This window comes from Pongo abelii, chromosome 4, assembly GCF_028885655.2.
Source record: "Pongo abelii isolate AG06213 chromosome 4, NHGRI_mPonAbe1-v2.0_pri, whole genome shotgun sequence".
Lineage (NCBI taxonomy): Eukaryota > Metazoa > Chordata > Mammalia > Primates > Hominidae > Pongo > Pongo abelii.
In genome coordinates, this window is record NC_071989.2 from 83919640 (window position 1) to 83946037 (window position 26398).

At 45.0% G+C, this 26398-nt stretch overlaps 1 protein-coding gene across 1 annotated transcript in view; it reads left to right on the forward strand.

Annotated features, from left to right (window-relative positions):
• The first annotated feature begins 737 nt into the window (after window positions 1-737).
• IQGAP2 (IQ motif containing GTPase activating protein 2) overlaps window positions 738-26398 on the forward strand; it is a 305467-nt gene continuing 279806 nt past the window's right edge. The window contains exon 1 of the mRNA XM_002815661.5: window positions 738-1103. Coding sequence (XP_002815707.1) covers window positions 1058-1103 — 46 coding nt within the window. The 5' untranslated portion in view covers window positions 738-1057. The remainder of the gene's footprint in view (window positions 1104-26398) is intronic.

Genomic DNA, 26398 nt, shown 5'->3' on the forward strand with positions numbered 1-26398 from the left:
GAGGGCACAGGTACAGAAGCGTCCCGCATTCCCTCCAGATTTTATCACGCTGAGGCACAAAGAGAAAAATAGCTCCTGGCGACCGCATGAAAACCCCGATTTCAAAACAGCCACATGCAGTTTAATTTCCTTAAAAGCTTAGCCGGAAAAGGTTTCTGTGGCTTGCGACCCCAGCTGGGCTTGAGAGAAGGCTCTGCACATTGGGGCGGGGGCGGGCACAAGGTGATCGGAGGGAGGCGGATGACTCGCAGTTGTGTTTTGAGTGGTTGCCTTGGGTTATCTTGTTCCTCCAGCACACACACACACTCAGTTTCTTGTCATAAGGGGAACCCTGTTATTTTGTAGACAAAAAGTGACAGAAGCAACTTTCGAAGCAAAAAAAAAAAAAAACCAAAAAGACGAAGAAGAACAAAAGTCAACGTGAAATCTCCCCAGAGGAAAAGGAACCGCGCTGTTTGTCCCTCAGTAACTGAGCAACACCCCGGACACGCAGGGCTGCCTGTGACTTCTGCGGTTTTTCTTGCACTTCTCCGCGTTGGTTCACTTCCACCCTCGAAACGCTCCAGAAGCGAGAAATAAGGCGGGGCGGCCGCCACCCCAGGCCACCAGCTGTGCGGGGGCCCCAGCTGCAGGGGGTCCCGACCCAGCGTCCCTCTCGGCCCCTTCCCTCTCCCCCGGGGGAGAAGGGGCGGGTCCACGTGGCCTGAGCGCTGCGCCCGGCACGCGGTAGGGGTCGCTGCGTCTCGGCGCGCTCTCCCACCGCGGTGAATAACGGGGCCTGGCTGGAGGAGAAAGGAAACCTGCTGCGGGAGGCGGCGGCGACCGGCCAGGGAGCGAGGGAGGAGAGTTCACTTTTACTTCAGTGTCAGCGCGCGGCGGCCGCGGCTGGCTCTGGCGAGAGAGCACCGAGGGAGTGGGTCGCAGATCTTCGGGCAGCCAGGGGAAATCGGCGAGAGGCGGGATCCAAGCGCGCCGGCGGGGCGCAGAGCCCGCGAGCCTGGCCAGCGAGGGGAGCCGCGGGGGGCGCGCCCCGGGCGGGCCCCCGGAGACGCGCAGGATGCCACACGAAGAGCTGCCGTCGCTGCAGAGACCCCGCTATGGCTGTAAGTGCGCCGGGCGCGCGGGGTTCCGGTTGGCCTTGGGGAGCTCCTTCCCCGAGGACGGCGTTGGAGAAGCCGAGGGGGCCGGTTGCGCGGCGCAGAGGGAACTGGAAGGCAGCGACTGCGCGGCTGGCAAAGTTGGGAGCTGGAGTTGCAAAGGGCAGTGAACCGCGTCCCCCCGCTCCCCCCGCCCCCCAATTCCTAATATCCAGCTGGCATCCCAGACCCTCCACTCCGCATACCCAAACGGGGTGCGCGGGCAGTGCGGGGATTGCGCTCTGGGACAGACCAGGTTGGGATTTTAGGGGTATCAGGTGAGGAGTCCGCGGAGCTCCGGGTCGCCGCCGGCTTGGGCCAGGGGGTGGCGTAAGGCACCGGATTCTTCCAACCCAGAAGGGGAGGAAAGTTTGTTTGCTGTGGCTACAGGTGGGCACCGCAACTAGGGCGCCGGCGCACTCTGCTAGTGCAAAGCCGGCTTGACTGGAAGGGCGGGAGTCTCCTGTCCCGCGCCCTCGGACTTCACCTGATCCGCTAGAGCCATTGGCCTCACAGGTGTGAGTCCCTCCCTTCTGAAACCCCCCAACCCCTTTCCTCCCCGCTCCCCTCGCGCGAGAGGATTGCTGTGTGGAGAGGACGCCGCACTAGGCTCCGGGGAATCCGGCGGGAGCCCGCGTGACTTGAACGAGATGGTGTCGATTACCCAGCCAGGGGCTGCCCTCGGAAATAGGTTGCTTTGGCCGATCGTGAGTGGATGGAGCCAGGTTAACACCAACCACGTGGCTTCATGTGCAGAGTTCAGAGTCCTAAACATGTGCTAGGAAGCATTTCCTTTAAAACAAACAGAAAGTTGGCCCGCTGTCTCTCCAAGGTGGCCCTGTCAGTGAACCCAAGGCCGAAGACCACAGGTTAATCTTTGCCCAGGCTGGCCTTGGTGGCAGAGGTATCAGGTTTGGGTTAAGGTGGTGATACCTTCAGCAGGGTGTTTTGTTTGTGTGTGTGTGTGTGGTTTTGGATGGTGCGTAAGGCCACTGACTTGCTTAACTGAAAAAGGGCTCCTCAACTTGTGTAGGTTCTTTCCCCTCCTCCCCGCTGGTGTGTCAAAGATGGGAGGTTATCTTTCCTGTGTTACCCTTGCAGTGAGGGGGAGGCCTGAGGACTACAGCCTCTGTACTCTGATGCATTCAGCAGTTGACTGAGACCCAGCTTTTTGCCTTTTGGTAAACCACACAGACAGCAGAGCCTCTTGGGTTCAAGAGGGAACGCTGTGCTCATTCAGTGTTTGCAGTTCCAACCTCAGGTGGGACCCAGCTTTTTGCCTTTTGGTAAACCATACAGTAGAGCCCGTTGGGTTCAAGGAGGAATGCTGTGCTCATTCAGTGTTTGCAGTGCCAACCTCAGGTGGGACCCAGCTTTTTGCCTTTTGGTAAACCATACAGTAGAGCCCGTTGGGTTCAAGGAGGAATGCTGTGCTCATTCAGTGTTTGCAGTGCCAACCTCAGGTGGGACCCAGCTTTTTGCCTTTTGGTAAACCATACAGTAGAGCCCGTTGGGTTCAAGGAGGAATGCTGTGCTCATTCAGTGTTTGCAGTGCCAACCTCAGGTGGGACCCAGCTTTTTGCCTTTTGGTAAACCATACAGTAGAGCCCGTTGGGTTCAAGGAGGAATGCTGTGCTCATTCAGTGTTTGCAGTGCCAACCTCAGGTGGGACCCAGCTTTTTGCCTTTTGGTAAACCATACAGTAGAGCCCGTTGGGTTCAAGGAGGAATGCTGTGCTCATTCAGTGTTTGCAGTGCCAACCTCAGGTGGGACCCAGCTTTTTGCCTTTTGGTAAACCATACAGTAGAGCCCGTTGGGTTCAAGGAGGAACGCTGTGCTCATTCAGTGTTTGCAGTGCCAACCTCTGGTTGGTGGAAGTACTTTTTTTTCTTTTTTTTTTTTTCTTTTTTTTTTTTTGAGACGGAGTCTTGCCCTGTCGCCCAGGCTGGAGTGCAGTGGCGCGATTTCGGCTCACTGCAAGCTCCGCCTCCCGGGTTCACGCCATTCTCCTGTCTCAGCCTCCCGAGTAGCTGGGACTACAGGCGCCCGCCACGACGCTGGTGGAAGTACTTTAATGTGACCAGCTCTCAGAATATATGGTGGCTTCACTGTGTCAAATGATAACCACAAACTTCTGCAAACTAGGTGAATCTACATGAGCAAATGATTTCTTGCTATCACATGATTGATGTCGGCCCTCATTAGCAATAAATAGTGCAAAATTTCCGTGAATGTGGTACATGAATGCAGCATTTCTGTCAGTCCCTGCATGTGCATCTGTGATGCTGCTTGATTTTCACGGAATAAATCTGTGTTTTAAGTGCACTCCGGAAGAAGCTATCGAGGGAGTCCAGATCTGGCAAGCCTGAAGCCCACTCCACAGGGCCGCTTTCTTTGGAAATCTTCATCCAGCTTTCCTCACCAATGTGGTGTAAGGGGGTGGTGTGCCATCTTGTTGGAATCACTCCCGGTTACTTTCCCTCCACTCATCATCAAGTGCTGGCATTCAAGTTGGTCACTTAACACTGTCAAAATGGAAAATATTTGCCTATGTTTCCAGACTTTCTTCTCACCATGAAATATTAAGGCTTTAATATGACAGTTATCTCATTAAAGTGAACGCTTTTATAATTTTGGTTTATGAATGGTATATTTTCAGTGTATTCAGAACATGATATCTAGCAGAATAGATTTTGGTGTTAATAGGTATTACCTAACTACCTATTCATGCAGAAGAGGGCTATTTGGTGTGTTAGTGTAATTTCTGGTGGTTGCTGGCTTTCTGAGCCTCCTATCAACATGAGACTGAAAATCGTGCTGTGAGTTCTTCATGGGAAGGCTAGGGAAGAATAACACAGGATTGTCCTTGCTCTGTTGTGTTCTAGGGCTGTACTTTTTCTTGTTTATTGGTTTGGTAAATACAGGTTCAGTAAAACCTCAAATTATAACAAACGCGTTATCCCTAGCATTTAAAAATAAAGTAGCAATACATTGTAATTTCAGTTCTAGTGCTGAACGTTCTGAGTATAAGATGTTTGAGACTGGGCTTTAAACACAACCTTTTGGTAGTTTGAATTAAGTTGTCTATTGCTTATTTTGGGTCTGAGCTTCTGTTCTGCTCTCTCTCCTGCCCGCTTGACTCCTCATTTAATTCAGTAGTTCTTACACAAAGTAACTAAATTAATTCAGCTCAGGGCTGCTATGGTCTTTCTCCTCTGTACCAGGCTAAATGTCTGTAAAAGGCCACATAATAAATTGTACTTGAGGGATTTCTCAATGAGTTCTCCATGAGGCCTTTGACTCTTCTCTGGTTTCTGACAGATGCAAGATTGCTGAAGTCTCCCTGATTTGCACACAGGAGCACTGGACTGAAATTAAATAGACTATTTTCTATTTAATTTCCACTATTGTTGGCCACATCTTCCTGCAATCTGTGAAGTTATTTTTGTATAATGTTAATACTACAAACAAAGCTGAAACAATTCAGTAACACAATTCTGAAAGGAAGAGGTGGAAGAAGGAAGTGATAGTAGGTAGCTGTTTAAACTAACGCAGACATAGACATAGTATGTACTATATATTGTATATATAGTATTTTCTATACTCAACCAAATTAAGATGACACTTATGCTTAAGTGTGATTTGCAAATAACTTGTGTTGTTGTAATGGATTATGATATATCTGCCAAATTAATTCTGAAAACACATTGCTGTCATGATCTGTCGTAAGTTTTGTTCCAGTTACTTGAGAGTTAAAAACACCAGCAAAAGCAAAAGAGGGGTTTGTGACTAGGCAGATGACTTCACTTACCACTGATAACCCAATCAACACTTAAGTGACTACAGTGGGTCTCTAGTGATTGCATAGGCAAGAACTGTGGTTTTCTACACTTTACAAGATTCAGAGCCTTCCTTTCATGAGATACATTGTACAAAAAAATGGGGATCAATGTTTCACTGTTTGCTTCTTTTAAAAAGTGCAACCTAAGTCCAGCATGTTGTGGGGGCGGGGAAGGGGGAGTTGAGAAAGATTCTGGTCGAGCATTATTATTATTTTTTTTTTAGGCAGTATTTTGCTCTCTCACCCAGGCTGGAGTGCAGTGGTGCAATTATGGCTCACTGCAGCCTCAAACCTCCCAGCCTCAAGCTGTCCTCCCACCTCACCCTCCTGAGTAGCTGGTACTACAGGCACACATCACCACACCCAGCTAATTTTTGTATTTTTTTGTAGAGATGGGTTTTCGCCATGTTGCCCAGGCTGAGCTCAAGCAGTCCTCCCTCCTCAGCCTCCCAAAGTGCTGGGATTACAGGTGTGAGCCACCACACCTGGCCTGATTCTGTGAGCTTTTGAGTACTACTCTCTGCTCTTGTCTGAATGGTGAGGTTACTAAGTTAGTTACCTGGAAACTGGAGTTTTGGGGTGGTCAGTGCAACTAAACTCTTATCCATCTACAATGACCAATCTGAGATGAAATTTAAGTTCTGAAGTAGTTAAACACTGTTGTGTAAAAGGGGATTGAATAAGTCTGTATTTAGCATAGCTCAGCTGTAACATCCTATCAGTGCTTTCATTTGAACCATAGAAAGGTACATGCAGCCTTATCTTGAGATACTGTCTTCAGTAGACAAAAAGTCAAGCTGCTCCCTCATATGCTGGTGTTTTGGTTGAGCTTTTCAAAAGGATCTTTAAGGTCAACAGCTAAAGTGTTATTTTAGTATGCTTTTAACTTTAATTACACATGCTGTTAGCCAGAATGACTTGCTGGGGAGAGTTTAAGCTTGTAATACCGAGTTTGTGTTAGAATTGAGTGTTATTTGGGGTGTTAACTCCTTTTTCTCTAGAGAACCAATGACTTACTATTGCCATCTACCCTCTCACTACACAAGCTTTTTAACAGCCCCTTCTATTTAAAAGGCTGGGCATGGTCCAGGACTTTGGGAAGCCAAGGCGGGTGGATCACATGAGGTCACGAGTTTGAGACTAGCCTAGCCAGCATAGTGAAACCTCGTCACTACTAAAAATAAAAAAATTAGCCTGGTGTGGTAGTGCATGCCTGTAATCCCAGCTACTTGGGAGGCTGAGGCAGGGGAATCGCTTGAACCTGGGAGGCAGAGGTTGCAATAAGCCGAGATCGCGCCACTGCACTCCAGCCTGGGTGAAAGAGCGAGACTCTGTCTCAAAAAAAACAAAAGCTAGTATACAAACAGATCTAATGCTTACCATGTCTTCATGGTAACCAAAAGAGAAAAAAGGTTACTCAACGTCTGATTTGATAGGGTCAGGTAAGTCCTACAGGGCAGGCAGTTTAATATGGGATATGGAACAAAGGTTTGTGAACTTACCAAGGGCTGGATGCTTTTCATGTATTACTGTTATCATCGGCTCATTATGGCCTTTGAGAGGGCCAGTGGTTTTCCATTTCACAAAGAAGCTGAAACCCCTAGTACTGTGTCAAGGCCACCCTGCTATCTGGTGGCAGGGGAACTTGGAAGCAGCACTGTCAGATCCTGGAGCCTTTCCTCATTGACTGTTGCCAGTTTGCTGCCCCTGAATCATAAATGTTCACCCCTTCTGTGTCTTTAAGGAGTTTGTTATGATTCTCTCAAGATGTAGAAACCTCTATTTATGCTGGATGTGGTGGTATACACCTGTAGTTACAGCTACTTGGGAGGCTGAGGCAGGAGGATCAAGATTTCCGGACTGTAGTGTGCAATGATTACACCTGTGAATAGCCACAGCTCTCCAGCCTGGGCAACATAGTGAGATCTGCCCACCCCCCACCCAACCCAATCTCTCTTATTTATTTATTTATTTATTTATTTTGAGATGGAGTTCCACTGTGTCGCCCAGGCTGAAGTGCAGTGGTGAGATCTGGGCTCACTGCAACCTCCGCCTCCCCGGTTCAAGTGATTCTCCCACCTCAGCCTCCCAAGTAGCTGGGACTACAGGCATGCACCACCACACTCAGCTAATGTTTGTATGTTTTAGTAGAAGCGGGGTTTCACCGTGTGGTCAGGCTGGTCTCAAACTTCCTACCTCAAGTGAGCCGCCCGGCTCAGCCTCCCAAAGTGCTAGGATTATAGGCGTGAGCCACCACGTCCAGTGAGACCCCCATCTCTAAAACAAACAAACAAAAAACAACACCACAAAAAAACCTGTGGCCATTGGATAGTGTGCTCATTTATAAATAGATGCATAAAGTTGATTTTGCTGCTGAATTTTTCCCCCCAAGAAACAGCATAGAATACATGGGCTTTTTTTTTTTTTTTTTTTTTTTTTTTTTTTTGAGACAGAGTCTTGCTCTGTCACCCAGGCTAGAGTGCAGTGGCATGATCTCAGCTCACTGTAACCTCTGCCTCCCAGGTTCAAGCAATTCTCATGCCTCACCCTCCTGAGTAGCTGGGATTACAGGCGTGTACCACCATGCCCGGCTAATTTTTGTATTTTTGGTAGAGATGGGGTTTCATCATGTCAGCCAGGCTGGTCTCGAACTCCTGAGCTCAAATGATCTGCCTTCCTCAGCCTCCCAAAGTGCTGGTATTACAGGCATGAGCCACCGTGCTCAGCCTTACATGGGCTTTTTATAGAATACATCCAAGCTTCATCAAAAGATTTTATGTATACTTAGAAACATCCCATCTCTTACTGTGAGGTGCTGAAGTGAAAGGCTTCTCCATAATAATATAGTGACATGTGCCCCAGTGATTGCTAATAGGATAATTTGTAAAACATGCTTTATTACATACACTGCCCATACCTTAAAGTCTGGGATTGTTGAGAAATCAAATAGAAACTTGCAGTAGTGAGGCCAACTTGCGAGCTGATACTTTGTCACCTTATTGCTCTATTTTATTTTTCTCTCTTGAGAGGCAGTATGGTGTTGATAAAATGGCAAAAGCTTTGGAGTTGAATAGATGTGGGTTTGAATTCTGACTTCCATTGCCTGCCTCAGTAGCCTTGGGGTTTTCTCCTGTATCTTGAGAGGTGTGTGGAAATGATATATCTATAGAGGTGGCTGATGTGGTTCCTGGCACATAGTGCTAAACAAGTTGTAATCGTTTCAATTAATTGAGCACCTAATACTAGCAAAATATTGGGATGAATGAAACACCACTTAGCTGCTGACAGCTTACCAGAGAATCTGGGTGACAAGTAAAAATGCTTATACTTTTAGTGCCCTTCCAAGTTCTGTGGAAGAGAAGATATAAGAAGGATGGATTTGGATGGGGACAATGGGAGGGCTTCATGAAAGTTATGAATTTGAAATGAACTTGAGGAAGGTCAGAGGAAAACCTGAAAGGCATGCTAGTACATTTGTACTGTGGAATCTTCTATATATATATAGGCAATAAAGGACAATTGGAGCTGTCCTGAGGAGAGTCACCTGATGCAACCCCTTACTGATGTATCTTCTTGTTCTTTGAGATGGTTTAAAAAAAAAAAAAATCCCAAACTTTTCATTAGAGACATGGGTGAGTGGCCCAGTGAAGTGAGTGACAGGGGAGGCAGGTGTGGCGAGACGTAGCGATGTGAGCATTTGGTGCCCTCTCTGCTGGCTGCCCAGCGGCCTCTTCACTGTGCTTCTGGGTTTGGCTGTCTTTTGGATGAATAGCTTTGCCAGAGGGTTTTGCCGAGGATAGGTGAATTATCTGAGAACAGGTAAGAAAATGAGTTGTACTTAGAGCAGGACAAGGATCTTGACAACTGAATTCTCTAGGGGGTAGAGTTTCTCTCACCTCATTTTTCCTCATTCTCTCCATTAATTGTGGCAATGTTTACCTTTCAGATTTCACTGATTTACGGTCCTGCAATGTCCAGCATCCCAGTTTTGTTGAAGAATGACTTAGACTATGTTTCCAATTCATTGGCAATTGCCTGAGGAACTTTCACTTAGACTTTTTGTGGGATTTTACTAAGCTCTAATTGGACCTTCCTTTAATTTTATAATCGTGTATTATGTATGACTTCTTCTTGCCAAGGTGCCTAAGAGGAGCTGACAGCTGTTTATTTAGTATATGCAGTGGTTTTCAAAGAGAAGTCTCTGGAGCAGCAGCAGCAGCAGCAGCGGAGCATCTCCTGAGAGCTTGTTGGAAAGGCAGATGCCCAGGCCCCACTCAGACCTGCCAAATCAGAAAGTCTGCGACGGGGTCTGCAGTCTGAGTTTTAACAGGCCCTCCAGGTGATTCTGATGCGCTAGAGCATCAGAAAGGTAAAGAGGCATTTCTGATATATAGTTACTCTTCACAGTGCTTGCAAGTTTTTGTCAAGTAAGTGAAAACACATGGGTATATTATGGAACGCTTTATTTACAGTATCTCTTGAATGTTTGATTTGTAAACCACATGCTAACCAGGCCTTGATTACTTTACAGGTTCATGTTTATTTTATAGAATTAATTTTGCTATGGCTTTAAGTTTGCTTTTCTTTCTTCTGGGAAACAAATGTGATTTGGAAGGTGCTGTGGTTTGAATGTATTCCCCAAAGTTCATGTGTTGAAACGTAATCCCCTATGCAGTAGTGTTGGAGGTGGAGCCTAATGAGTGGAGATTAGGCCACCAGAGTTCTGCCCTCATGAATGGGTTAATGTTGTTATTGTGAGAGTGAGTTTGGTAAAAGGATGAGTTCAGCCTCCTTTTCTCTCTCTTTCACCCATGCGATGCCTTTTGCCATGTTACGGTGCAGTAAGAAGGCCCTCACCAGTTGCAGGCCCCTCAACCTTGGACATCCTAGCCTCCAGAACTGTGCGGAAACAAATTTCTGTTCATCATAAATGACCCAGTCTCAGGTATTCTGTTATAGCAGCACAAAACAGGCTAAAACAAATAGAAAAGTTTAAAATCTCCACTGACTAGAGATAAAGCAAGGTTAGCTTCCCAGGGATTTCAGCTGGAAGTGAGGCTTTTAGGAGCCATTGGGAAGGCTGACTGAACGGGGAACCTTTTTGTGTAAGAAAGGGAACTCTAAGCCTGGAAATTCTGAGCTTCTAATCCCTGTGGGTGGCACGTGGGGGGCTGGACAGTAAGAATTGATAGATGTCCTCCTCCATTTTTTTCTCTCCAGGACACCTTACAGTGTTATTCATTTATTCGTTTATTCATTCACAATTTTTAGAACTGTTAAATATGTTAGCAGAGATATTATTTGATAGACATAAGTGCACCCAGGTCATTCCCAAATTGCAGGGAAACTACCAATCTGTTTATTTTACTGTTGATAAAAGATAGGAGGACATTTTTATTGTTTATTGCTTGGGATCTCCCAAAAAGAATATTTCTAATTGGTTGTTCTTTCTCTATTACTACTAAATCTCTGAAGGAAGACATTTTAATATTTTTTTAAAATTAGGGTAGTTTATTTCTTGATAATTTTTTTTAAGAGATAGGATCTCACTATGTTGCTCAAGATGGACTTGAAAACTCTTGGGCTCAAGTGATCCTCCCGCCTTAGCCTCCTGTGTAGCTGGGACTACAGGTGTGTACCACCGTGCCTGGCATAGTTCCTGATAATTTTGTCTCAGTTCTCATATTTTACCGGCAATATGAATTCAATCTTAAGTAATGTTAATGCATATCCTATAGTTGTCTCCAAATAAGTAGACTTGATTTGCATGTAATTGAAGCAACATATATTTCACATACTTATGCTTAGATTCAGTATCTAGCCAGCAGCTTGGTATCCTGGCACTTAGAAGATACTCGTAAATATTTGCTGTTATGACAGGTTTTGCATAACATGTCTATACTGTATTGTTTGTCTAAATGAGGAATTTATTTCTATTATCTGTCTAATTAAAGATTATCTCGGCAGCTTTCAGATGCCATGCAAACATTAAATGTTGAGTTTAGATTTGCTTCCATCCCCTGTGGAACCTGGGCAAGTTGTTTTAATTTCTCTGTGCCTCAGTTTCCTCATCTGTAAAATGTAGGTGGAAAATGCATCATCAAAGGATTAAATAATTTAATAGATGGAAACGTACATGCTCAGAGTGTGCTCCCATGGAGTCAACACCTAAAGGGCAGGGATGGTGATGGCAGAACCCCCCTCATTACTGCTGCCCCTTGGTCTGTATCCTTCTTTACCTGTGTCCTTCTTTACCTGTGTCCTTCTTTACCTCCTTGCCTGTTATTTTTCACTTTAGCAGAAAGTGGATTTAAAATCCTAGCCCTATTTTCTTTTTTCTTTTCTTTTTTTTTTTTTTTGCGATGGAGTCTCACTGTGTCGCCTAGGCTGGAGTGCAGTGGCGCAATCTTGGCTCACTGCAACCTCCACCCCCCAGGTTCAAGCAATTCTCGTGTCTCAGCCTCCCGAGTAGCTGAGACTACAAGCACATGCCACCACACCAGGGTATTTTTTGTATTTTTAGTAGTGATGGGGTTTCACCATATTAGTCAGGCTGCTCTTGAACTCCTGACCTCAGGTGATCCATCCGTCTTGGCCTCCAAAAATGCTGGGATAACAGGCGTGGGCCACCACACCCAACTCTAGCCCTATTTTCTCTTCAGAATGGGAAAATTCTTAAGTTATCTATATGGAAATACTTCAGTCTATCAGTTTGGGTGGGGACCAAATTAATCCTTGTGTCTGTATACTTAAAAAACTAATATGTTTTATTGTTTCCAGATATAGCTGAGGTAGGGAGAACATTAGGACTTCTGTGTTGCATATTTTGCCATCTTGCAGGGGATCTTGGAGGTATCACTCTGAAGTTACCAAGCATTCTCTTATTTCATTTAGGCTTCCAAGTTGAAGTTGGTCGTTGCTGCTGCTGTTGCTTGTCTAAAAGCCTGAGGGTTTATAATGCTATCTAGATGGGAAGGAGCTACTTGAAATGTGTTTGAATCTTTACGCTTGCTTCAGAATGTAGAGTTTGACTTAGCTACCAGGGTCAGCCAACCTTGTGGTCAACCCAGTCCTGTGGGAGTTTAGAAGGGAGGTGAGGAAGAGGAAGTACACTTGGTACGCTGGGTTCATCTAACGTCCCTCAGGCCTCACCGCCTCTACAAAGTTAATGAAGTTTTGTGTTCATAAGCTCAGTGAAGCTCAACTGAGAGGACTAACTGGAATGTTGGAGCCATTAGGAATCGAAAACCTGGGCTGCAACTCACGTGCCTACTTTTTAAAAAAATTCTGGTACGTTTCATAGAAATGTTTGCTAATAACCCCTCTATTATTCCTCACTTCCCCAAAAGGGGACCATTGTAATCAGCCAGTCTTGGTCCTTGAGATTGTCACTTTTCTGTTCTTTGCCCCAGTCCTACACGAAGCAGGCTTTTTAGGGTGGGATGAGGGGCCTGGTAAGATAGTCACATAGTCAGCTTCATGAAATATGACTCCCCATTCACCTGCCCCGTAAACTGTGCTTCCTCAGATAAGATCTAGTAAGGCAGCCCACCAGAGCCTCGCTGCATGTTGAACTCTTAGGAAGTTTGTCCAAGAAATGGTAGTTATAGAGCTAATACAAACATGCTTTTGCTCTCATTCTGTTCTCTACTAATGAGTTTTATTTTCCAAAAAGAAACAAAGATACATTTATTTGTAAAGAATATATAAGTCCGGGCATGGTGGCTCAAGCCTGTAATCCCAGCACTTTGGGAGGCTAAGGCAGGAGGATTGCTTAAGGCCAGGAGTTCAAGACCATCTGGGCAACATAGCAAGACCCTGTTTCTACAAAAATAAAATAAAAAATTAATATGTAAAGATAATTTTTTCCTCCATGAGAGCCAGGGTCACATGAGGCCCTTCCCTGCTTTGGCGCTGATTCTGGCGACAGTCTCAAAGCTTCCTTCCTCAGTTCTCCAGTCTAATCTTTGCTATTAGTTTGAATTGGCTAACAGTTTGGAGGATTGTGCTTGCTTATTCCTCTTCACTGTGGACTCTGCCTGTAACTTTTCACATTGGATTAGGGGAACTCTGAGAAATAAATGGAGTTTATAATGTGCTTCTATGTTGTAGCTTTTGATATCTCTGAAAATGTGTACCTTTCTCTGCTAAGTAGGACAAATAAGACAAACCAAACAGGGAGGGACATCCTCAACCTGTGGACATGTGAATATTTCTAGAAGGTTATGCAAATAATCTAAAAGGTTATAATATCTTTTTAGAAGTTGCCTTTGGGAAGAGGGACCGGGGGCAGGAGTGGGAATACGATTTGAAATAGTTTTCACCATATGCTGTATTACCCTTTGAAAAACTAAAGCAAATGTGTGTTTTTGAAAAATATGTTTTGAGAATAATGTGGACAAAATAGAACAGCAGTAAAATCCGTGAGGAACTGGGACTGTATCTTTTGGTCAATGCTGTATCCCCACTGCCTAGTACATAGGTCAACATGTCAGCAGTGATTCTGTGTAGGTAATGAGATATTTTGTGACTAATATTTTTTCTTCCTCAAATTTTCAGCTATACATGTTTTTATAGTTAGACTATAAAAGTTAACTTAGAAAAATTATAACAGTTATCCTTTGCTGCTCTACAAACTCTGCCTTATGAAAATTAGTCTGAAAGATAGATCAGTTATTATTGGAAGGATTCAATGGCTATCTAATTTTCAAGTATGTATGTGTGTACATGCATAGAGAATGAGGGACAGAAATGTTAAGAGGCCCAGGACTCTATAGTTGTTAAGCTGTTGTAGTTAATAATTTGTGAAAGGGGTCAGGCACGGTGGCTCCCGCCTGTAATTCCACCACTTTGGGAGGCTGAGGCAGGCAGATCACTGGAGGCCAGGAGTTCAAGACCAACCTGGCCAATGTAGTGAAACCCTGTCTCTACTAAAAATACAAAAAATATTAGCTGGGCATGGTGGCATATGCCTGTAATCCCAGCTACTCCGGAGGCTTAGGCAAGAGAATCCCTTGAACCCAGGAGGTGGAGGTTGCAGTGAGCCGAGATCATGCCACTGCACTCCGGCCTGGGCAATAGAGGGTGACTGTCTCAAAAAAAAAAAAAAAAAAAATGAAAAGAAAGTGTGTAGGAAGCAGATCTGTAAAAGGTAGTAATGAATCAACTAGTGTCCATGGGGGAAATAAAGGTTGTGACACAAAAGTGGATTCTTCTCTTGACTCACAAAGTGAACTCTGAAGAGCGTGTGAAGAGGTGAACTACTCATGACCATTCCTTCATTCAACAGAAGGTGCTAGATGCCATGTATAAGGTGGAATTTACACAGGGTTTATGACCAAATGCCTTCAGGGGTCAAATGTGAACACAGCCTGTGTAAAATAATAGGAAGCTTTGGAGTGTCTCTCAGCTGGAGAATGCATTTGCTACTTTAGTCACTCAAATTGGAAGGAAAACATTTGTGAGCAGTGTACAGGCAAAACAAGATAGATTAGTCTTGTTTAGCATCTTGGAAGCTGCCACTGGCCCCAGCATTATGCTGTAAAACGGAGGCAGCCTTGGAAGTACCGTCACCCTAGACCTATGAGAGACGAGAAGCACTGTGATAGCAAGACCTGCATCTAGTATCTGCAGATACTAGATACTAGTATCTAGACCGAGGTGCCACTTACTGTGTGATATTGGGTATAACTTCTTCGAGCTTTTTTTTTTTTTTTTTTTTTGAGACGGAGTCTCACTCTGTCACCCAGGCTGGAGTGCAGTGGCGCGATCTTGGCTCACTGCAGCCTCCGCCTCCTGTGTTCAAACGATTCTTCTGCCTCAGCCTCCCAAGTATCTGGGACTACAGGCGTGTGCCACCACGCCTGGCTAATTTTTGGATTACTAGCAGGGACAGGGTTTCATCATATTGGCCAGGCTGGTCTCAAACTCCTGACCTCATGATCCGCCCACCTTGGCCTCCCAAAGTGCTGGGATTACAGGTGTGAGCCAACGTACCCGACCTGAGTTCTTTTTTATTTTTGGAGACAGGGATCTTACTCTGTCACCCAGGCTGGAGTGCAGTGGCATCATCACAGCTCACTGCAGCCTCCACCTCCTGGGCTCAAGTGATCCTCCTACCTCAGCCTTCTGAGTAGATGGGACCACAGGCACTGCTATGCCCAGCTAATTAAAAAAATTTTTTTTTGTAGAGACAGTCTTGCCATGTTGCCCAGGCTGGTCTGAGCTTCTTTCTACATTTGAAAAGTGGGTTTATGTTTACCCTGTCTCAAAAGGGGGTGAGGTATGGGAGATTGCTCTGAAAATTGTTCAAGTGTGTGTATGTGTCTATGGTGGGGAGGGATTTGCCACTTATTTGAATAATTATTTGGTGAAGTCTTATTAGTGTTGAAACAGGTTTATCACTTAATCATTACCTCAAAGGCAATGCTACCTTAGCTTTGTGACATATGTTTTAAAATAAATAAATTAATTATTTTTGAGATGAAGTCTTGCTTTGTCACCCAGGCTGGAGTGCAGTGGCGGGATCTCGGCTTACTGCAATCTCCACCTGCTGGGTTCAAGTGATTCTCCTGCCTCAGCCTCCCGAGTAGCTGAGGTTACAGGCGTCTGCTACCATGCTGAGTTTTATATTTTTAGTAGAGACAAGGTTTCACCATGTTGGCCAGGCAGGTCTTGAACTCTCCTTACCTCAAGTGATCCACCCACCTTGGCCTCCCAAAGTGCTGGGTTTACAGGTGTAAGCCACCACGCCTGGCCTATTTATTTATTTTTTGAGACAGGGTCTGGCTGTGTCACAGGCTGGAGTGCAGTGGTGCAATCTTGGCTCACTGCAACCTCCGCCTCCTGGACTCAGGCCATTCTCCCACTTTAGTCTTCCAAATAGCTGGGATTACAGGTGTACGCCACTATGCCCAGCTAATTTTTGTAGCATATGTAGGACATGGGGTTTCGCCATGTTGCCCAGGCTGGTCTTGAACTCTTGAGCTCAAGTGATCCACCTCCCTCAGCCTCCTAAAGTGCTGGGATTACAGGCATGAGCCATTGTGCCTGGCTGATATGTGCTTTTTTTGAAACGGTGTTTGAAATGAGATTTTCCTGGCTGGGCGTGGTGCCTCACGCCTGTAATCCCAGCACTTTGGGAGGCCCAGGTGGGCAGATCACAGCCTGACCAACATGGTGAAACCCCGTCTCTACTAAAAATAAAAAAATTAGCCAGGCATGGTGGCGGGCGCCTGTAATCCCAGCTACTCAGGAGGCTGAGGCAGGAGAATCGCTTGAACCCGGGAGGCAGAGGTTGCAGTGAGTTGAGATTGCGCCATTGCATCCCAGCCTGGGTGACAGAGTGAGACTCCGTCTCGGAAAAAAAAAAAAAAGATTTTCCTTTCTCCTTCAACTTGAAAGGCAACATTTTGCATTTTGGTAGCACTATCTTTGAGATGTAACTTTTTTGAATCCTACTATATGATTTTTAGCCAGATTCTTCCGTGTGCATCTTAGCATTTCTTTTACTAGGAAGTGTGAATTTTGAAAACAGAAGTTAATAGTAAGAATCTCTGAATTGAGGCTGGACCTGGTGGCTCACGCTTGTAATCCCAGCACTTTGGGAGGCAGAGACGGGAGGACTGCTTGAGCCAAAGAGTTTGAGGCCAGCCTGGGCAATGTCAGAAGACTCTGTTTCTACAAAATATTTTTAAAAAGTAGCTGTACTCTAGCCTTGGTCACAGAGTGAGACTCCATCTCAAAAAAAAAAAAAAAATCTCTAAATTGAAAAGACTTTAAGAGTAGTTTCTTTGAGACTCATGCTGTAGGAAAATAGTTCATCAAGGGAAACTACTGTGCGAGGGAGGGGACATCTATATTTTTAACACTGGAGAATAAAACTTGGGAAGGCAATTCTGTCTCCTAATCTGATGACAGAGATCCTCTCTTTATAAAGCTTATGGCTTATTCTTAGGAAAAGTAGGGGGGTGAGTGTGGAAGATAGTGTGGCTGGGGTCACTTAATGCTTGAGAAGGTTTCCTAGGGCTGCTGGGTGTCAACAGCGGGCCAGCCTCCTAGGTTGATTACATGTCCTTGACTATTATCCACGCCCTTGACCATTATCCACACCAGCATAATATCCCATCTTGGATTAGAGATCATCTAATTCATAGTTGTCAACCTAGCTACCCACTGGAAACTCCAGGCAAGCTTTACCAAGAAAATGTGTGTTCCCTGGATATTGTCACTATCCTCTGTTTATTTGGGGATAGAATATTCTGGCATAGGTGTTTTTATTTTAAACTTTATTTATTTATTTATTTGACAGGGTCTGGCTCTGTTTTCCAGTCTGGAGTACATTGGCATGATACTGGCTCACTTCGGCCTCGAACTCCTGGGCTTAAGCTACGCTCCCAAGTAGCTAGGACTACAGGCATGCACACCACACCTGGCTAATTAAAAAAATATTTTTGGTTGAGACAGGGTGTCACTAGGGTGTTTTGTTTTGTTTTATGGAGTCTCACTCTGTTGCCCAGGCTGGAGTACAGTGGCATGGCCTCAGCTCACTGCAACCTCCGCCTCTCAGGTTCAAGCAATTCTCCTGCCTCAGCCTCCCAAGTAGCTGGAATTACAGACACATGCCACCACACCTGGCTAATTTTTTGTATTTTTAGTAGATACAGGGTTTCACCATGTTGGCCAGGCTGGTCTTGAACTCCTGATCTCGAGTGATCCCCCCACCTTGGCCTCCTAAAGTGCTGAGATTACAGGTGTGAACTACCATGCCTGTCCTCACTAGGGTGTTATTTTTCTTTTTCTTTTCTTTTTTTTTTTTTTGTATTTTAAACACTTTCAAGCTCTCAAAACCTCAAAGGATACAATGAACATCTATTCCTTTCACTTAGCTTTACCACCTGTTGACATCTTGCCACACCATTCCATCTACAGACATTGGGATGACTCACCCCTAAATCCTTCAGCACACATCTCACATACTGAGAAAGACATTCCTCTCTCCAGCTTCATCCTCAGTGTTACCATTACTGTGTGTTCAGTTCCATTGTTCAATGTAAATTCCACACTATGATTTCCCCTGCTACACTTTATAGCCATGTTTTAGGACCCATGTAAGTTTCTTGCATTGCCTTTGGCTGTTATTCCTCAAGGCCTTCCCCAGACTGGAACAGTGGTCCCACCTCCCTCTCAATGCAATGACCCTGAATTCTCTGAGGAGTCCAGGCCTGTTTCTGCCAGGTGCATTACATCAGGGGCTACAGTGTCCACCCTCCCACTACTGGGGATGAATAGATATTTTTAAAAACCTCCTTAGGAGATTCCAATGTGCAGCCAAGGTTTGAATTCATTGAATTAATTAAATCCACCCTACTTTATTTGTATGTTTTTTTGTGATAAAATACACATAAAATTATCATTCTTACCATTTTTCAGTGGACAGTTTTGAGGCATTAAGTACATTCACATTGTTGTATAACCATCATCACGATCTATCTTTGGAACTTTTTTTTTTTTGAGATGGAGTCTCACACTGTCATCCAGGCTGGAGTGCAATGGCATGATCTCAGCTCACTGCAATCTCCGCCTCCCGAGTTCAAGTGATTCTCCTGCCTCAGCCTCCCGAGTAGCTGGGATTACAGGTGCCTGCCACCATGCCCGGCTAATTGTTTGAATTTTTAGTATAGACGGGGTTTCACTATGTTGGCCAGGCTGGTCTCGAACTCTTGACCTTGTGATCCGCCCACCTTGGCCTCCCAAAGGGCTGGGATTACAGGTGTGAGCCACCGTGCCCAGCCTCTGGAACTTTTTTATCTTCCCAAACTGAAACTCCATACGCATTAAATAATAACTCCCATTCTCTCTCCTCCCAGCACCGGATAACCACCATTCTACTTTCCATTTCTATGAATTTGACTGCTCCAGGTACCTCATGTAAGGGGAATTATACAGTATTTGTTCTTTTATGTCTGGCTTATTTCACTTACCATGTCTTCAGGGTTCAACCATGTCGTAGCATTTATCCGTACTTCCTTTTTAAGGCTGAATAATATCCCATTGTAGGTACAGGCCACATTTTTATTTATCCATTCATTCATTGATTGATACTTGGGTTATTTCCACCTTTTGGCTATTGTGAGTGCTGCTACAGCGAACATGGGTGTACAAATATCTGTTTGAGCCTTTGCTTTAGTTTTTGGTATATACCCAGAAGTGGGATTGCCAGATCATATGGTAATTCTGTTTAATTTTTTGAGGAATTGTATACCTATCATTTTTAATGGAGTGAATTGAAGAACACTTCAAAGAATGAAGTATCTGTGACTTGAAGGAAGAAGCCAATTAGAATGCCAGCCTTTAGGCTCCTGTTTGGATTACCTCCTGGGAGGTCATTTGTAAATTCATCTTTTCTTCACACGAGATAAAGAGCAATGGGTATAAAGTCTAGCTGTGGCAGCTGGGTGCAGTGGCTCATGCCTGTAATCCCAGCACTTTGGGAGGCTGAGGCAGGAGGATCGCTTGAGGCCAGGAGTTGGAGATCAGCCTGGGCAACATGGCAAAACCCTATTCTCTGCAAAAAAAAAAAAAAAATACAAAAATTAGCTGGTTGTGGTGGTGTGTGTCTGTAGTCCCAGCTACTTGGGAAGCTGAGATGGGAGGATCACTTGAACCCCGGAAGTTAAGGTTGCAGTGAGCCATGATGGTGTCACTGCACTCCAGCCTGGGTGACAGAGTGAGACCCTGTCTCATAAAAAAAAATCTAGCTGTGGCAAAATTTACTTCTTTGTCACTTCAGGTGTGACCTCAGATACGCAGGACAAGGGTCACAGTTTTTCATTTACATTAATCATAACTTTTTAGAATTTTTAAAGTTTTTGATTGGTGACTTAAATAGTGCATAGACAACAAGTTGCCTTTGACCTCTATAAATAGTGTGAAACGAAGTAACAGGCTGCCTCTTGGGGCATATGGGATTTTCAAAATAGAATATTGTTTTGTTAACCTGGCTCTTTCAAATACTGTGCGATCTTGAACAAGGTCTTAACTTCCCTGGCTCATGTTGTTTAGCTATAAAATGGGGATAATAATGGTAATCAGAATGAAATAAGCTAATCTATGTGCTTGGTGCCTGACACATAGAAAGCATTCATTCAGTGCAAGCTATTAATATAATATTTCCCATTGATTTTAAAGGTGTTTAGACAATTCCAATACACCAGAAACTGGTATTTTTAAATGAGTTATTACTCTTTTACAGGAGGTGGCATCTGTTTGTCTTGAGATGAGACTGGCCTGGGGGCTCTAGAATGGTGATTCTTAACTGGAGCAAAAGGTGGCAGGAGCATGTGAGAGCTCTAGCATAACTGTGGCCTTAAAGTAAGCAGAAGCTATGTATTTCCTAAGGGTGAGTATTGGTAATTTTTATAGATTGCTGAGGCCACAGGGTCCAGATTAAGCAAGTGTGTTCTGAGGAGTCTGACTTCACTGTGCTTTGACAGAGGTAGATCCAGGACTCAGCAGGCGGCTGTTTTTGAAGGCTGATCGTTCTTCCACTCCTTCACTGGAAATTAGCCAAGAATTATAAAAACAACAGTTTAACTCCATACAACCAAGTGGTTGTCTCATAATGATTAGTTTGGAGCTTGTGCTAAGTACTCCGTGTGGATTTCCCAGGATTATTTAACAAGAGAAAATGTTGGCTCTGCAGGAGAGCCTAGTAAATTTTGAAATGCAGACAATCCTACTTCAGTGGAAAAATCCTGATCTTAACCCTGAGTCTCTGGTCTGTCTCTGGCTCCCTTGTGCAATCTGGGGGGATTGTGCTTCATGTCTGGTAGAAGAGGACAGGTCTATGAGAAGGAGGCATGTACACACAGCTCTAAGAAGTGAGGACCGGCTTCTACACTTTCTGCCAGGTTAATCTCAAATGGTGCAGATAATAACAAACACATATGATGCTTCTATATGCCAGGTGCTGTTTTAAGCACTTTGTAGGAATCGCCCAATTTAATCCTTGTAACTAAACTCTGAGGTTGGTAATGTTATCCCCATTTTATAGGTGGGAAAACTGAGGTGCAGAAACTTTAAGTAACTTGCCCAAGGTACAGCTAGTAAGTGGCAGAATGAACCAGGCAATGCTACGCCAGGCTTTGTGCCTATCATGCCTGTTGAATACAAGCTAGAAAGACAGCTTTTGGGTACTTGGTACTCTGTCTTCTGAGTAAAGGATTTATCCATTTTATTAGTTTCCTGTTTGTTCCTGCCATAAAAAATTACCACTAATCAACTCAGTATAGCCATTAAATTTGGGAAAAGGGAGAATTTTAGACATTCTACATTTTTTGGCACGGTGACTGTCTAATCATGAACAGTGATGTGCGTTGCCAGGGAAGAAGCTGTGAGTTACTGGGGTTGGCTGGTACCTGCTATTAAAATGGTGCTGGTACCTGCTATTAAAATGGTGCTTGGTCGGCCGGGCTTGGTGGCTCATGCCTGTAATCCCAGCACTTTGGCAGGCCTAGGCGGGTGGATCACGAGGTCAGGAGTTCAAGACCAGCCTGGCCAAGGTGGTGAAACCCTGTTTCTACTAAAAATACAAAAATTAGTTGGGCACAGTGGTGGGAGCCTGTAATCCCAGCTACTTGGGAGGCTGAGGCAGGAGAATCGCTTGAACCTAGGAGGCGGAGGTTGCAGTGAGCTGAGATCGTGCCACTGTACTCTAGCCTGGGCGATAGAGCAAGACTTCATCTCAAAAAAGGAGAAATAGTGCTTGGTCATCATCAAAGCTGAGAAGTCATCACAAAAACATGAAAGAAGAAAGAGTGGGAAGAGTGTAGAAGTAGCAGATATGCAAGAAAGGATTTAGAAGCATCAAAAGGCACATGAAGCCATGGTGGGCACTGACCTAGTGAGACGGCACAGTAAGAGTATCACTGTTTAGAAGAAAGTAACTCATGATGATAATTTACACTGTCTCTCAGTGACTTAAAGTGTATTCAGCACATTCTGAATAGGGCAACTGGGAAGCATGGAATCCTTTATAGAGCAGTTTTCTACCACGTTTACATTGTAGCACCTGTAGGTTTAGCAAACAGTTAAATGGAAAATAGGTTCATTTAGAAGCTCTTTAATCAGGCAGGATGGCAGAGATATATATTGTTCTTAACATAATTTCTATAGCAACAGGACTTTCTGAAATATATCCATAACTCAGTTATGAATATCCAGTTTCTATTTTTTGCCTTGGGTAATCAAAAACAGAGACCCAAATTTGGGACTGAACTGCAGAATTCGTGAGGGGCTTAAACATTGTTTTCAGTGTGTTTATTCCCTTCTGCTTTCATTGTCCTTGTCTACTTTTATTTTCTCTTTACCCAATTTTAAGATTTCTTTTATTTATAAACCTTTTTTTCCCTTACAGATCTTTTTTTATTTTTATTTTATTTTATTTTTTGAGACGAAGTTTTGCTCGTTGCCCAGGCTGGAGTGCAATGGCACGATCTTGGCTCACTACAACCTCCGCCTCCCTGGTTCAAGTGATTCTCCTGCCTCAGCCTCCTAAGTAGCTGGGATTACAGGCATGTGCCACCATGCCCGGCTCATTTTGTATTTTTAGTAGAGGTGGGGTTTCACCATGTTGGTCAGGCTGGTCTCGAGCTCCTGATCCACCTGCCTAGGCCTCCCAAAGTGCTGGTATTACAGGCGTGAGCCACCACGCCTGGCCCTAACAGATCTATTTTTGTAGACATCCTCAAATATTTTTAGGAAAACATGAGATATAATTAAAGTATTCATTGGACAAGTGAGTGGTTGGGCTCCTCTCTGCCCTCAGGGAGCTGATTTTCCAGGAGGCGACATGGCCCACTGGCCCAGAGCTGGACTCTGGCTCTGTCATTTGCTAACGCTTAGCTCTGGTTTCCTCTCCTGTGACCTGAAGTAATGAAATTGTAGTACCTGCCTGATGGCATTATTAGGACAAAATGGAACAGCAAATATAAAGCACTCGCACAGAGAGAGTGCCCAGTGAGAGGAGGAGGAAGCATTCTGTGAAGAGGAGGCAGGCTGTGCTCAGGCCCGGCCTTCATGCATGCATGCATGCAGGATTGATTAGGGAAAGGAGAGCACAGCGCATGGAGGGTCTTGACTGCCATGGGAGGCAAGGATTCTGGAGACACTGAGGAGGCATCCACAGTCAGACCTTTCCTGCTCCTGCCTCCTCAGCTTTCTTTATCTTCCTGCAGGACTCTAAGCCCCTGCCTTTCTTGCTTTCTTTCCCTGCATTTGCTTAATCCATCTGGAGACTATGCTAGCTCAGTTAAGTTGGGGGGCTGCCCTCTCTAGTGGTTCCAGCAGGACTGAGGATCGGTTCAACACTCGTAACACTGGTGACCACTATTCTGGGAGACAGATTCTTCATTAAAATTTTATTGCTTGGTTTCCTTTTTTCTTCTCCATCGTCTTTATTTACTACCCTCTGTTATACATAAACTTTTGAAGTCTGAATAGCAAACAGCTGTTAATGTTGTTGTTGCAGAACCACGGACACAACTTAAAATAAACTGATTGGTTTATAATGACATGGAGAAATGCTTATTCAGGAAGCAAAAAGGCAAGATACACTGTAGGGAAGTTAGAACCTAAATAGTACGGGGAATGGACTGGAAGGAAATGTGTCAAATTGTTAACAGTTGTTTTAGATAGAATGATGTTTCCTGTTCTGTAGTCTTCATTTTTCCCAGAGATATTTGTAAGTATTATAAGCAAAAGAAAAAAAACCCACATTAGTTCTCACCTTATTCCTTCTGATTATGAGAGATGAATTTCTCATCTGCTCGGATTTGACTAGTGTGGGCTAATAGGTCCCAGGTAGGTATTGTTGATGGGATGAATTGCCAATAATCATTTTGCTGGCCTTGCTTTTTGGTTACCTTTTACCTGAGCCTCTGAGCTCCATAACACGACTGTGCCTCATAGGTTAGTGTGTGCATACCACACAGAAATGTGAGTTGTTCGTGCATGCTGGGGTTAGAAACTGGAGGATAGACTCAGTCTGAAGTGGAAATTCTTGGGTACTAACTTCATGGATCAGTTTCAGAGCAGGTTTTCCCATGGTCTGTGCCATATCCTCAGTCTTGATGCTCTCAAGTCAACGGGATTAGAATGTGTTTGCGCAGTTCTGGGTTTCCCTTCATCGGCATCCAGTCATTTTCAGTGAGCAGCATTTCGGTCAGCTGGCACATCACCAGCAAGGGCCAAATTAGACATAATTGCACATCAGTTTCACGTTAAGGTCTGTGGCTTAATGTGCTCTGCAAAAGCATGCCAGGCCTGGAGCTTTGTTCTCCCTGGGAACAGTGTGCCCCAGAAGAAAGGTTACAGTATAAATCATCATCCAAACCTAGACACCTAGGAAAGGGGGATTCTGTTAGTTTTTCCAAGGCAACCATATAAATTGTGCCAGCCCTGGGCAAGCCAGGACTTATGGTCACCCTGCCCATAAGGATGGGTCTGTGCAATGACATTCACTTTCCTAGACAGTCTTTACAGCAACCTTTGGAGCAGAAGGGAAACCAAACAGTTGGAGAGGATGCCACAGCATTCCAGAAAAGGGAAGCCGGGTTCCTTTTCAGGAAAGTTGAGCTAAAAATAGAACATCACTATTCAGCAGTTGCTCCGGCTCTTCAAACACTGGGGCTTGTGCCATTGTTCCTTTTCTTTGCATTTCTTATGAGTCCTGGCTCCTTTTGCTTTGTGTTGTAAAGGAACTGGTCTATGTGCCGAGTCTGCTGGGAAGCAGCCCCTTTAATACACGAAGGGCGCTGGAGGAGAGGATCACTAAGGCCCCTTCCAGCTCTCACAGCCCATGATTTTATAATAGGTAACCTAAGGCCTGTGCTGCATGGGTAATGAGGAAGGACAAGTAGGGACCCTTCTTGATGAAAGGACAGGGCCCCTGCCCCTCCATCCCTGGCTGCCACACACTCAATGGCAGGCTCTTCTCTGAGCCAAGCGGGGAAAAACCATGGAGGGGGTGTGTGTGTGTGTGTGTGTGTGTGTGTGTGAGTGTGAGTGTGAGTGTGTGCAGGACTTCACTGAAAAATGAGTTGCATAGTGGAGTGATCAGTACATAATGGGTGGTGGGCACTGAGAGAGAAGAGAAAATAACATTAGAGTTAATCCTGTAGGTCAGGGTTTCTCAGCTTCAGCACTGCTGATGTTTAGGATTGGACAATTCTTGGTTGTGGGGTGCTGACTTGTGCATTGTAGGATGTTTAGCATCATCCCTGACACACTCAATTCCAGTTGCAGTCCCCTTCACTTGTGACAACACAAAATGTTTCCAGACATTGCCACATGTCCCCGGTTAAGAATCACTGTTATAAGTAAAGAAACAAAATTGTTTTCTGGACATTTCTTTTTGTGAAGCTGTGTGTTGCCTGGCCAAGCTCCCACCTTAAGCTTTTATAATACCATTTACTGGACCAATTAGTGTTGTGACGGTGGGTGGTGATTTAAAATGAAATACCCTCACTTTCATGCTCTTGGATTTGGCTTTGAAATAAAGTGAGCTGAGCTCTCCCCCCTCCCCTTTCAAGAGTGCATGAATAATGAGGTCTTTCTGCCGGGAATAGGATTATGCTTGTACCCACAACTTAAAACTATTTTTTCAAAATTTCTACTGTGACTAGCATCCTAGGTTTTATCCTGACAGAAATGTTCAATTTTAAATGAGGGTTCTCTAGAACAGTGCTTCCCACACTTGAATGCACGTGTGTCATGTGAGGATTTGGTGAAATTGCAGATTCTGTTCCCGCAGGTCTGGGCTGGGCCCCGAGACTCTGCATGTGTAACAAGCTCCCAGGTGATGCCGGCACTGCAGGTCTCCAGGCCACACTTAGTAGTGAGGCTCTGCTACGGACCAGTTCTTGACATAAAAGAAAAGTTGGCACATATGTCCAGGAGGATGATGAACGGCTCTGAGCGGGGGCAGCGTAAGCTTTCAGCAATCTGTTGCGTGCGGGGCTGCTCGCAGACCCTTCTGTGTGCTGGAGGTGAGCCCCTGAGCCCGTCTGCAGCCTTGCAGGCTGTCAAGCAGTGGGAGGGCCAATGCCTGCAGCGCCTTACCTGGCACTGAGGGGAGCAGTTTAACAGGGCAGCCTGAAACAGATGGCTGCACCCTCTGAATGGGCACTGAAGGAGCAAACCAGCCCCAGAGAGGCAGCAGTTTGGACTGTTAGACTCTGAGCTATTTGGTGGCTCCCTGGGTGTGGTTTGAGCAGAGACTCACAGAGGAGCACCAGCCCCTCAGAAGGGCTTTGGCCTGCCTTTCTGCTTGCTCAGCTTTGCAGGGTGATGGGCAGCCAGACACCTCCTTTCCTAGCTCAGTGCTGCCCTTGTTACCCTGAAGCCTTTGTTGCTATGGGTC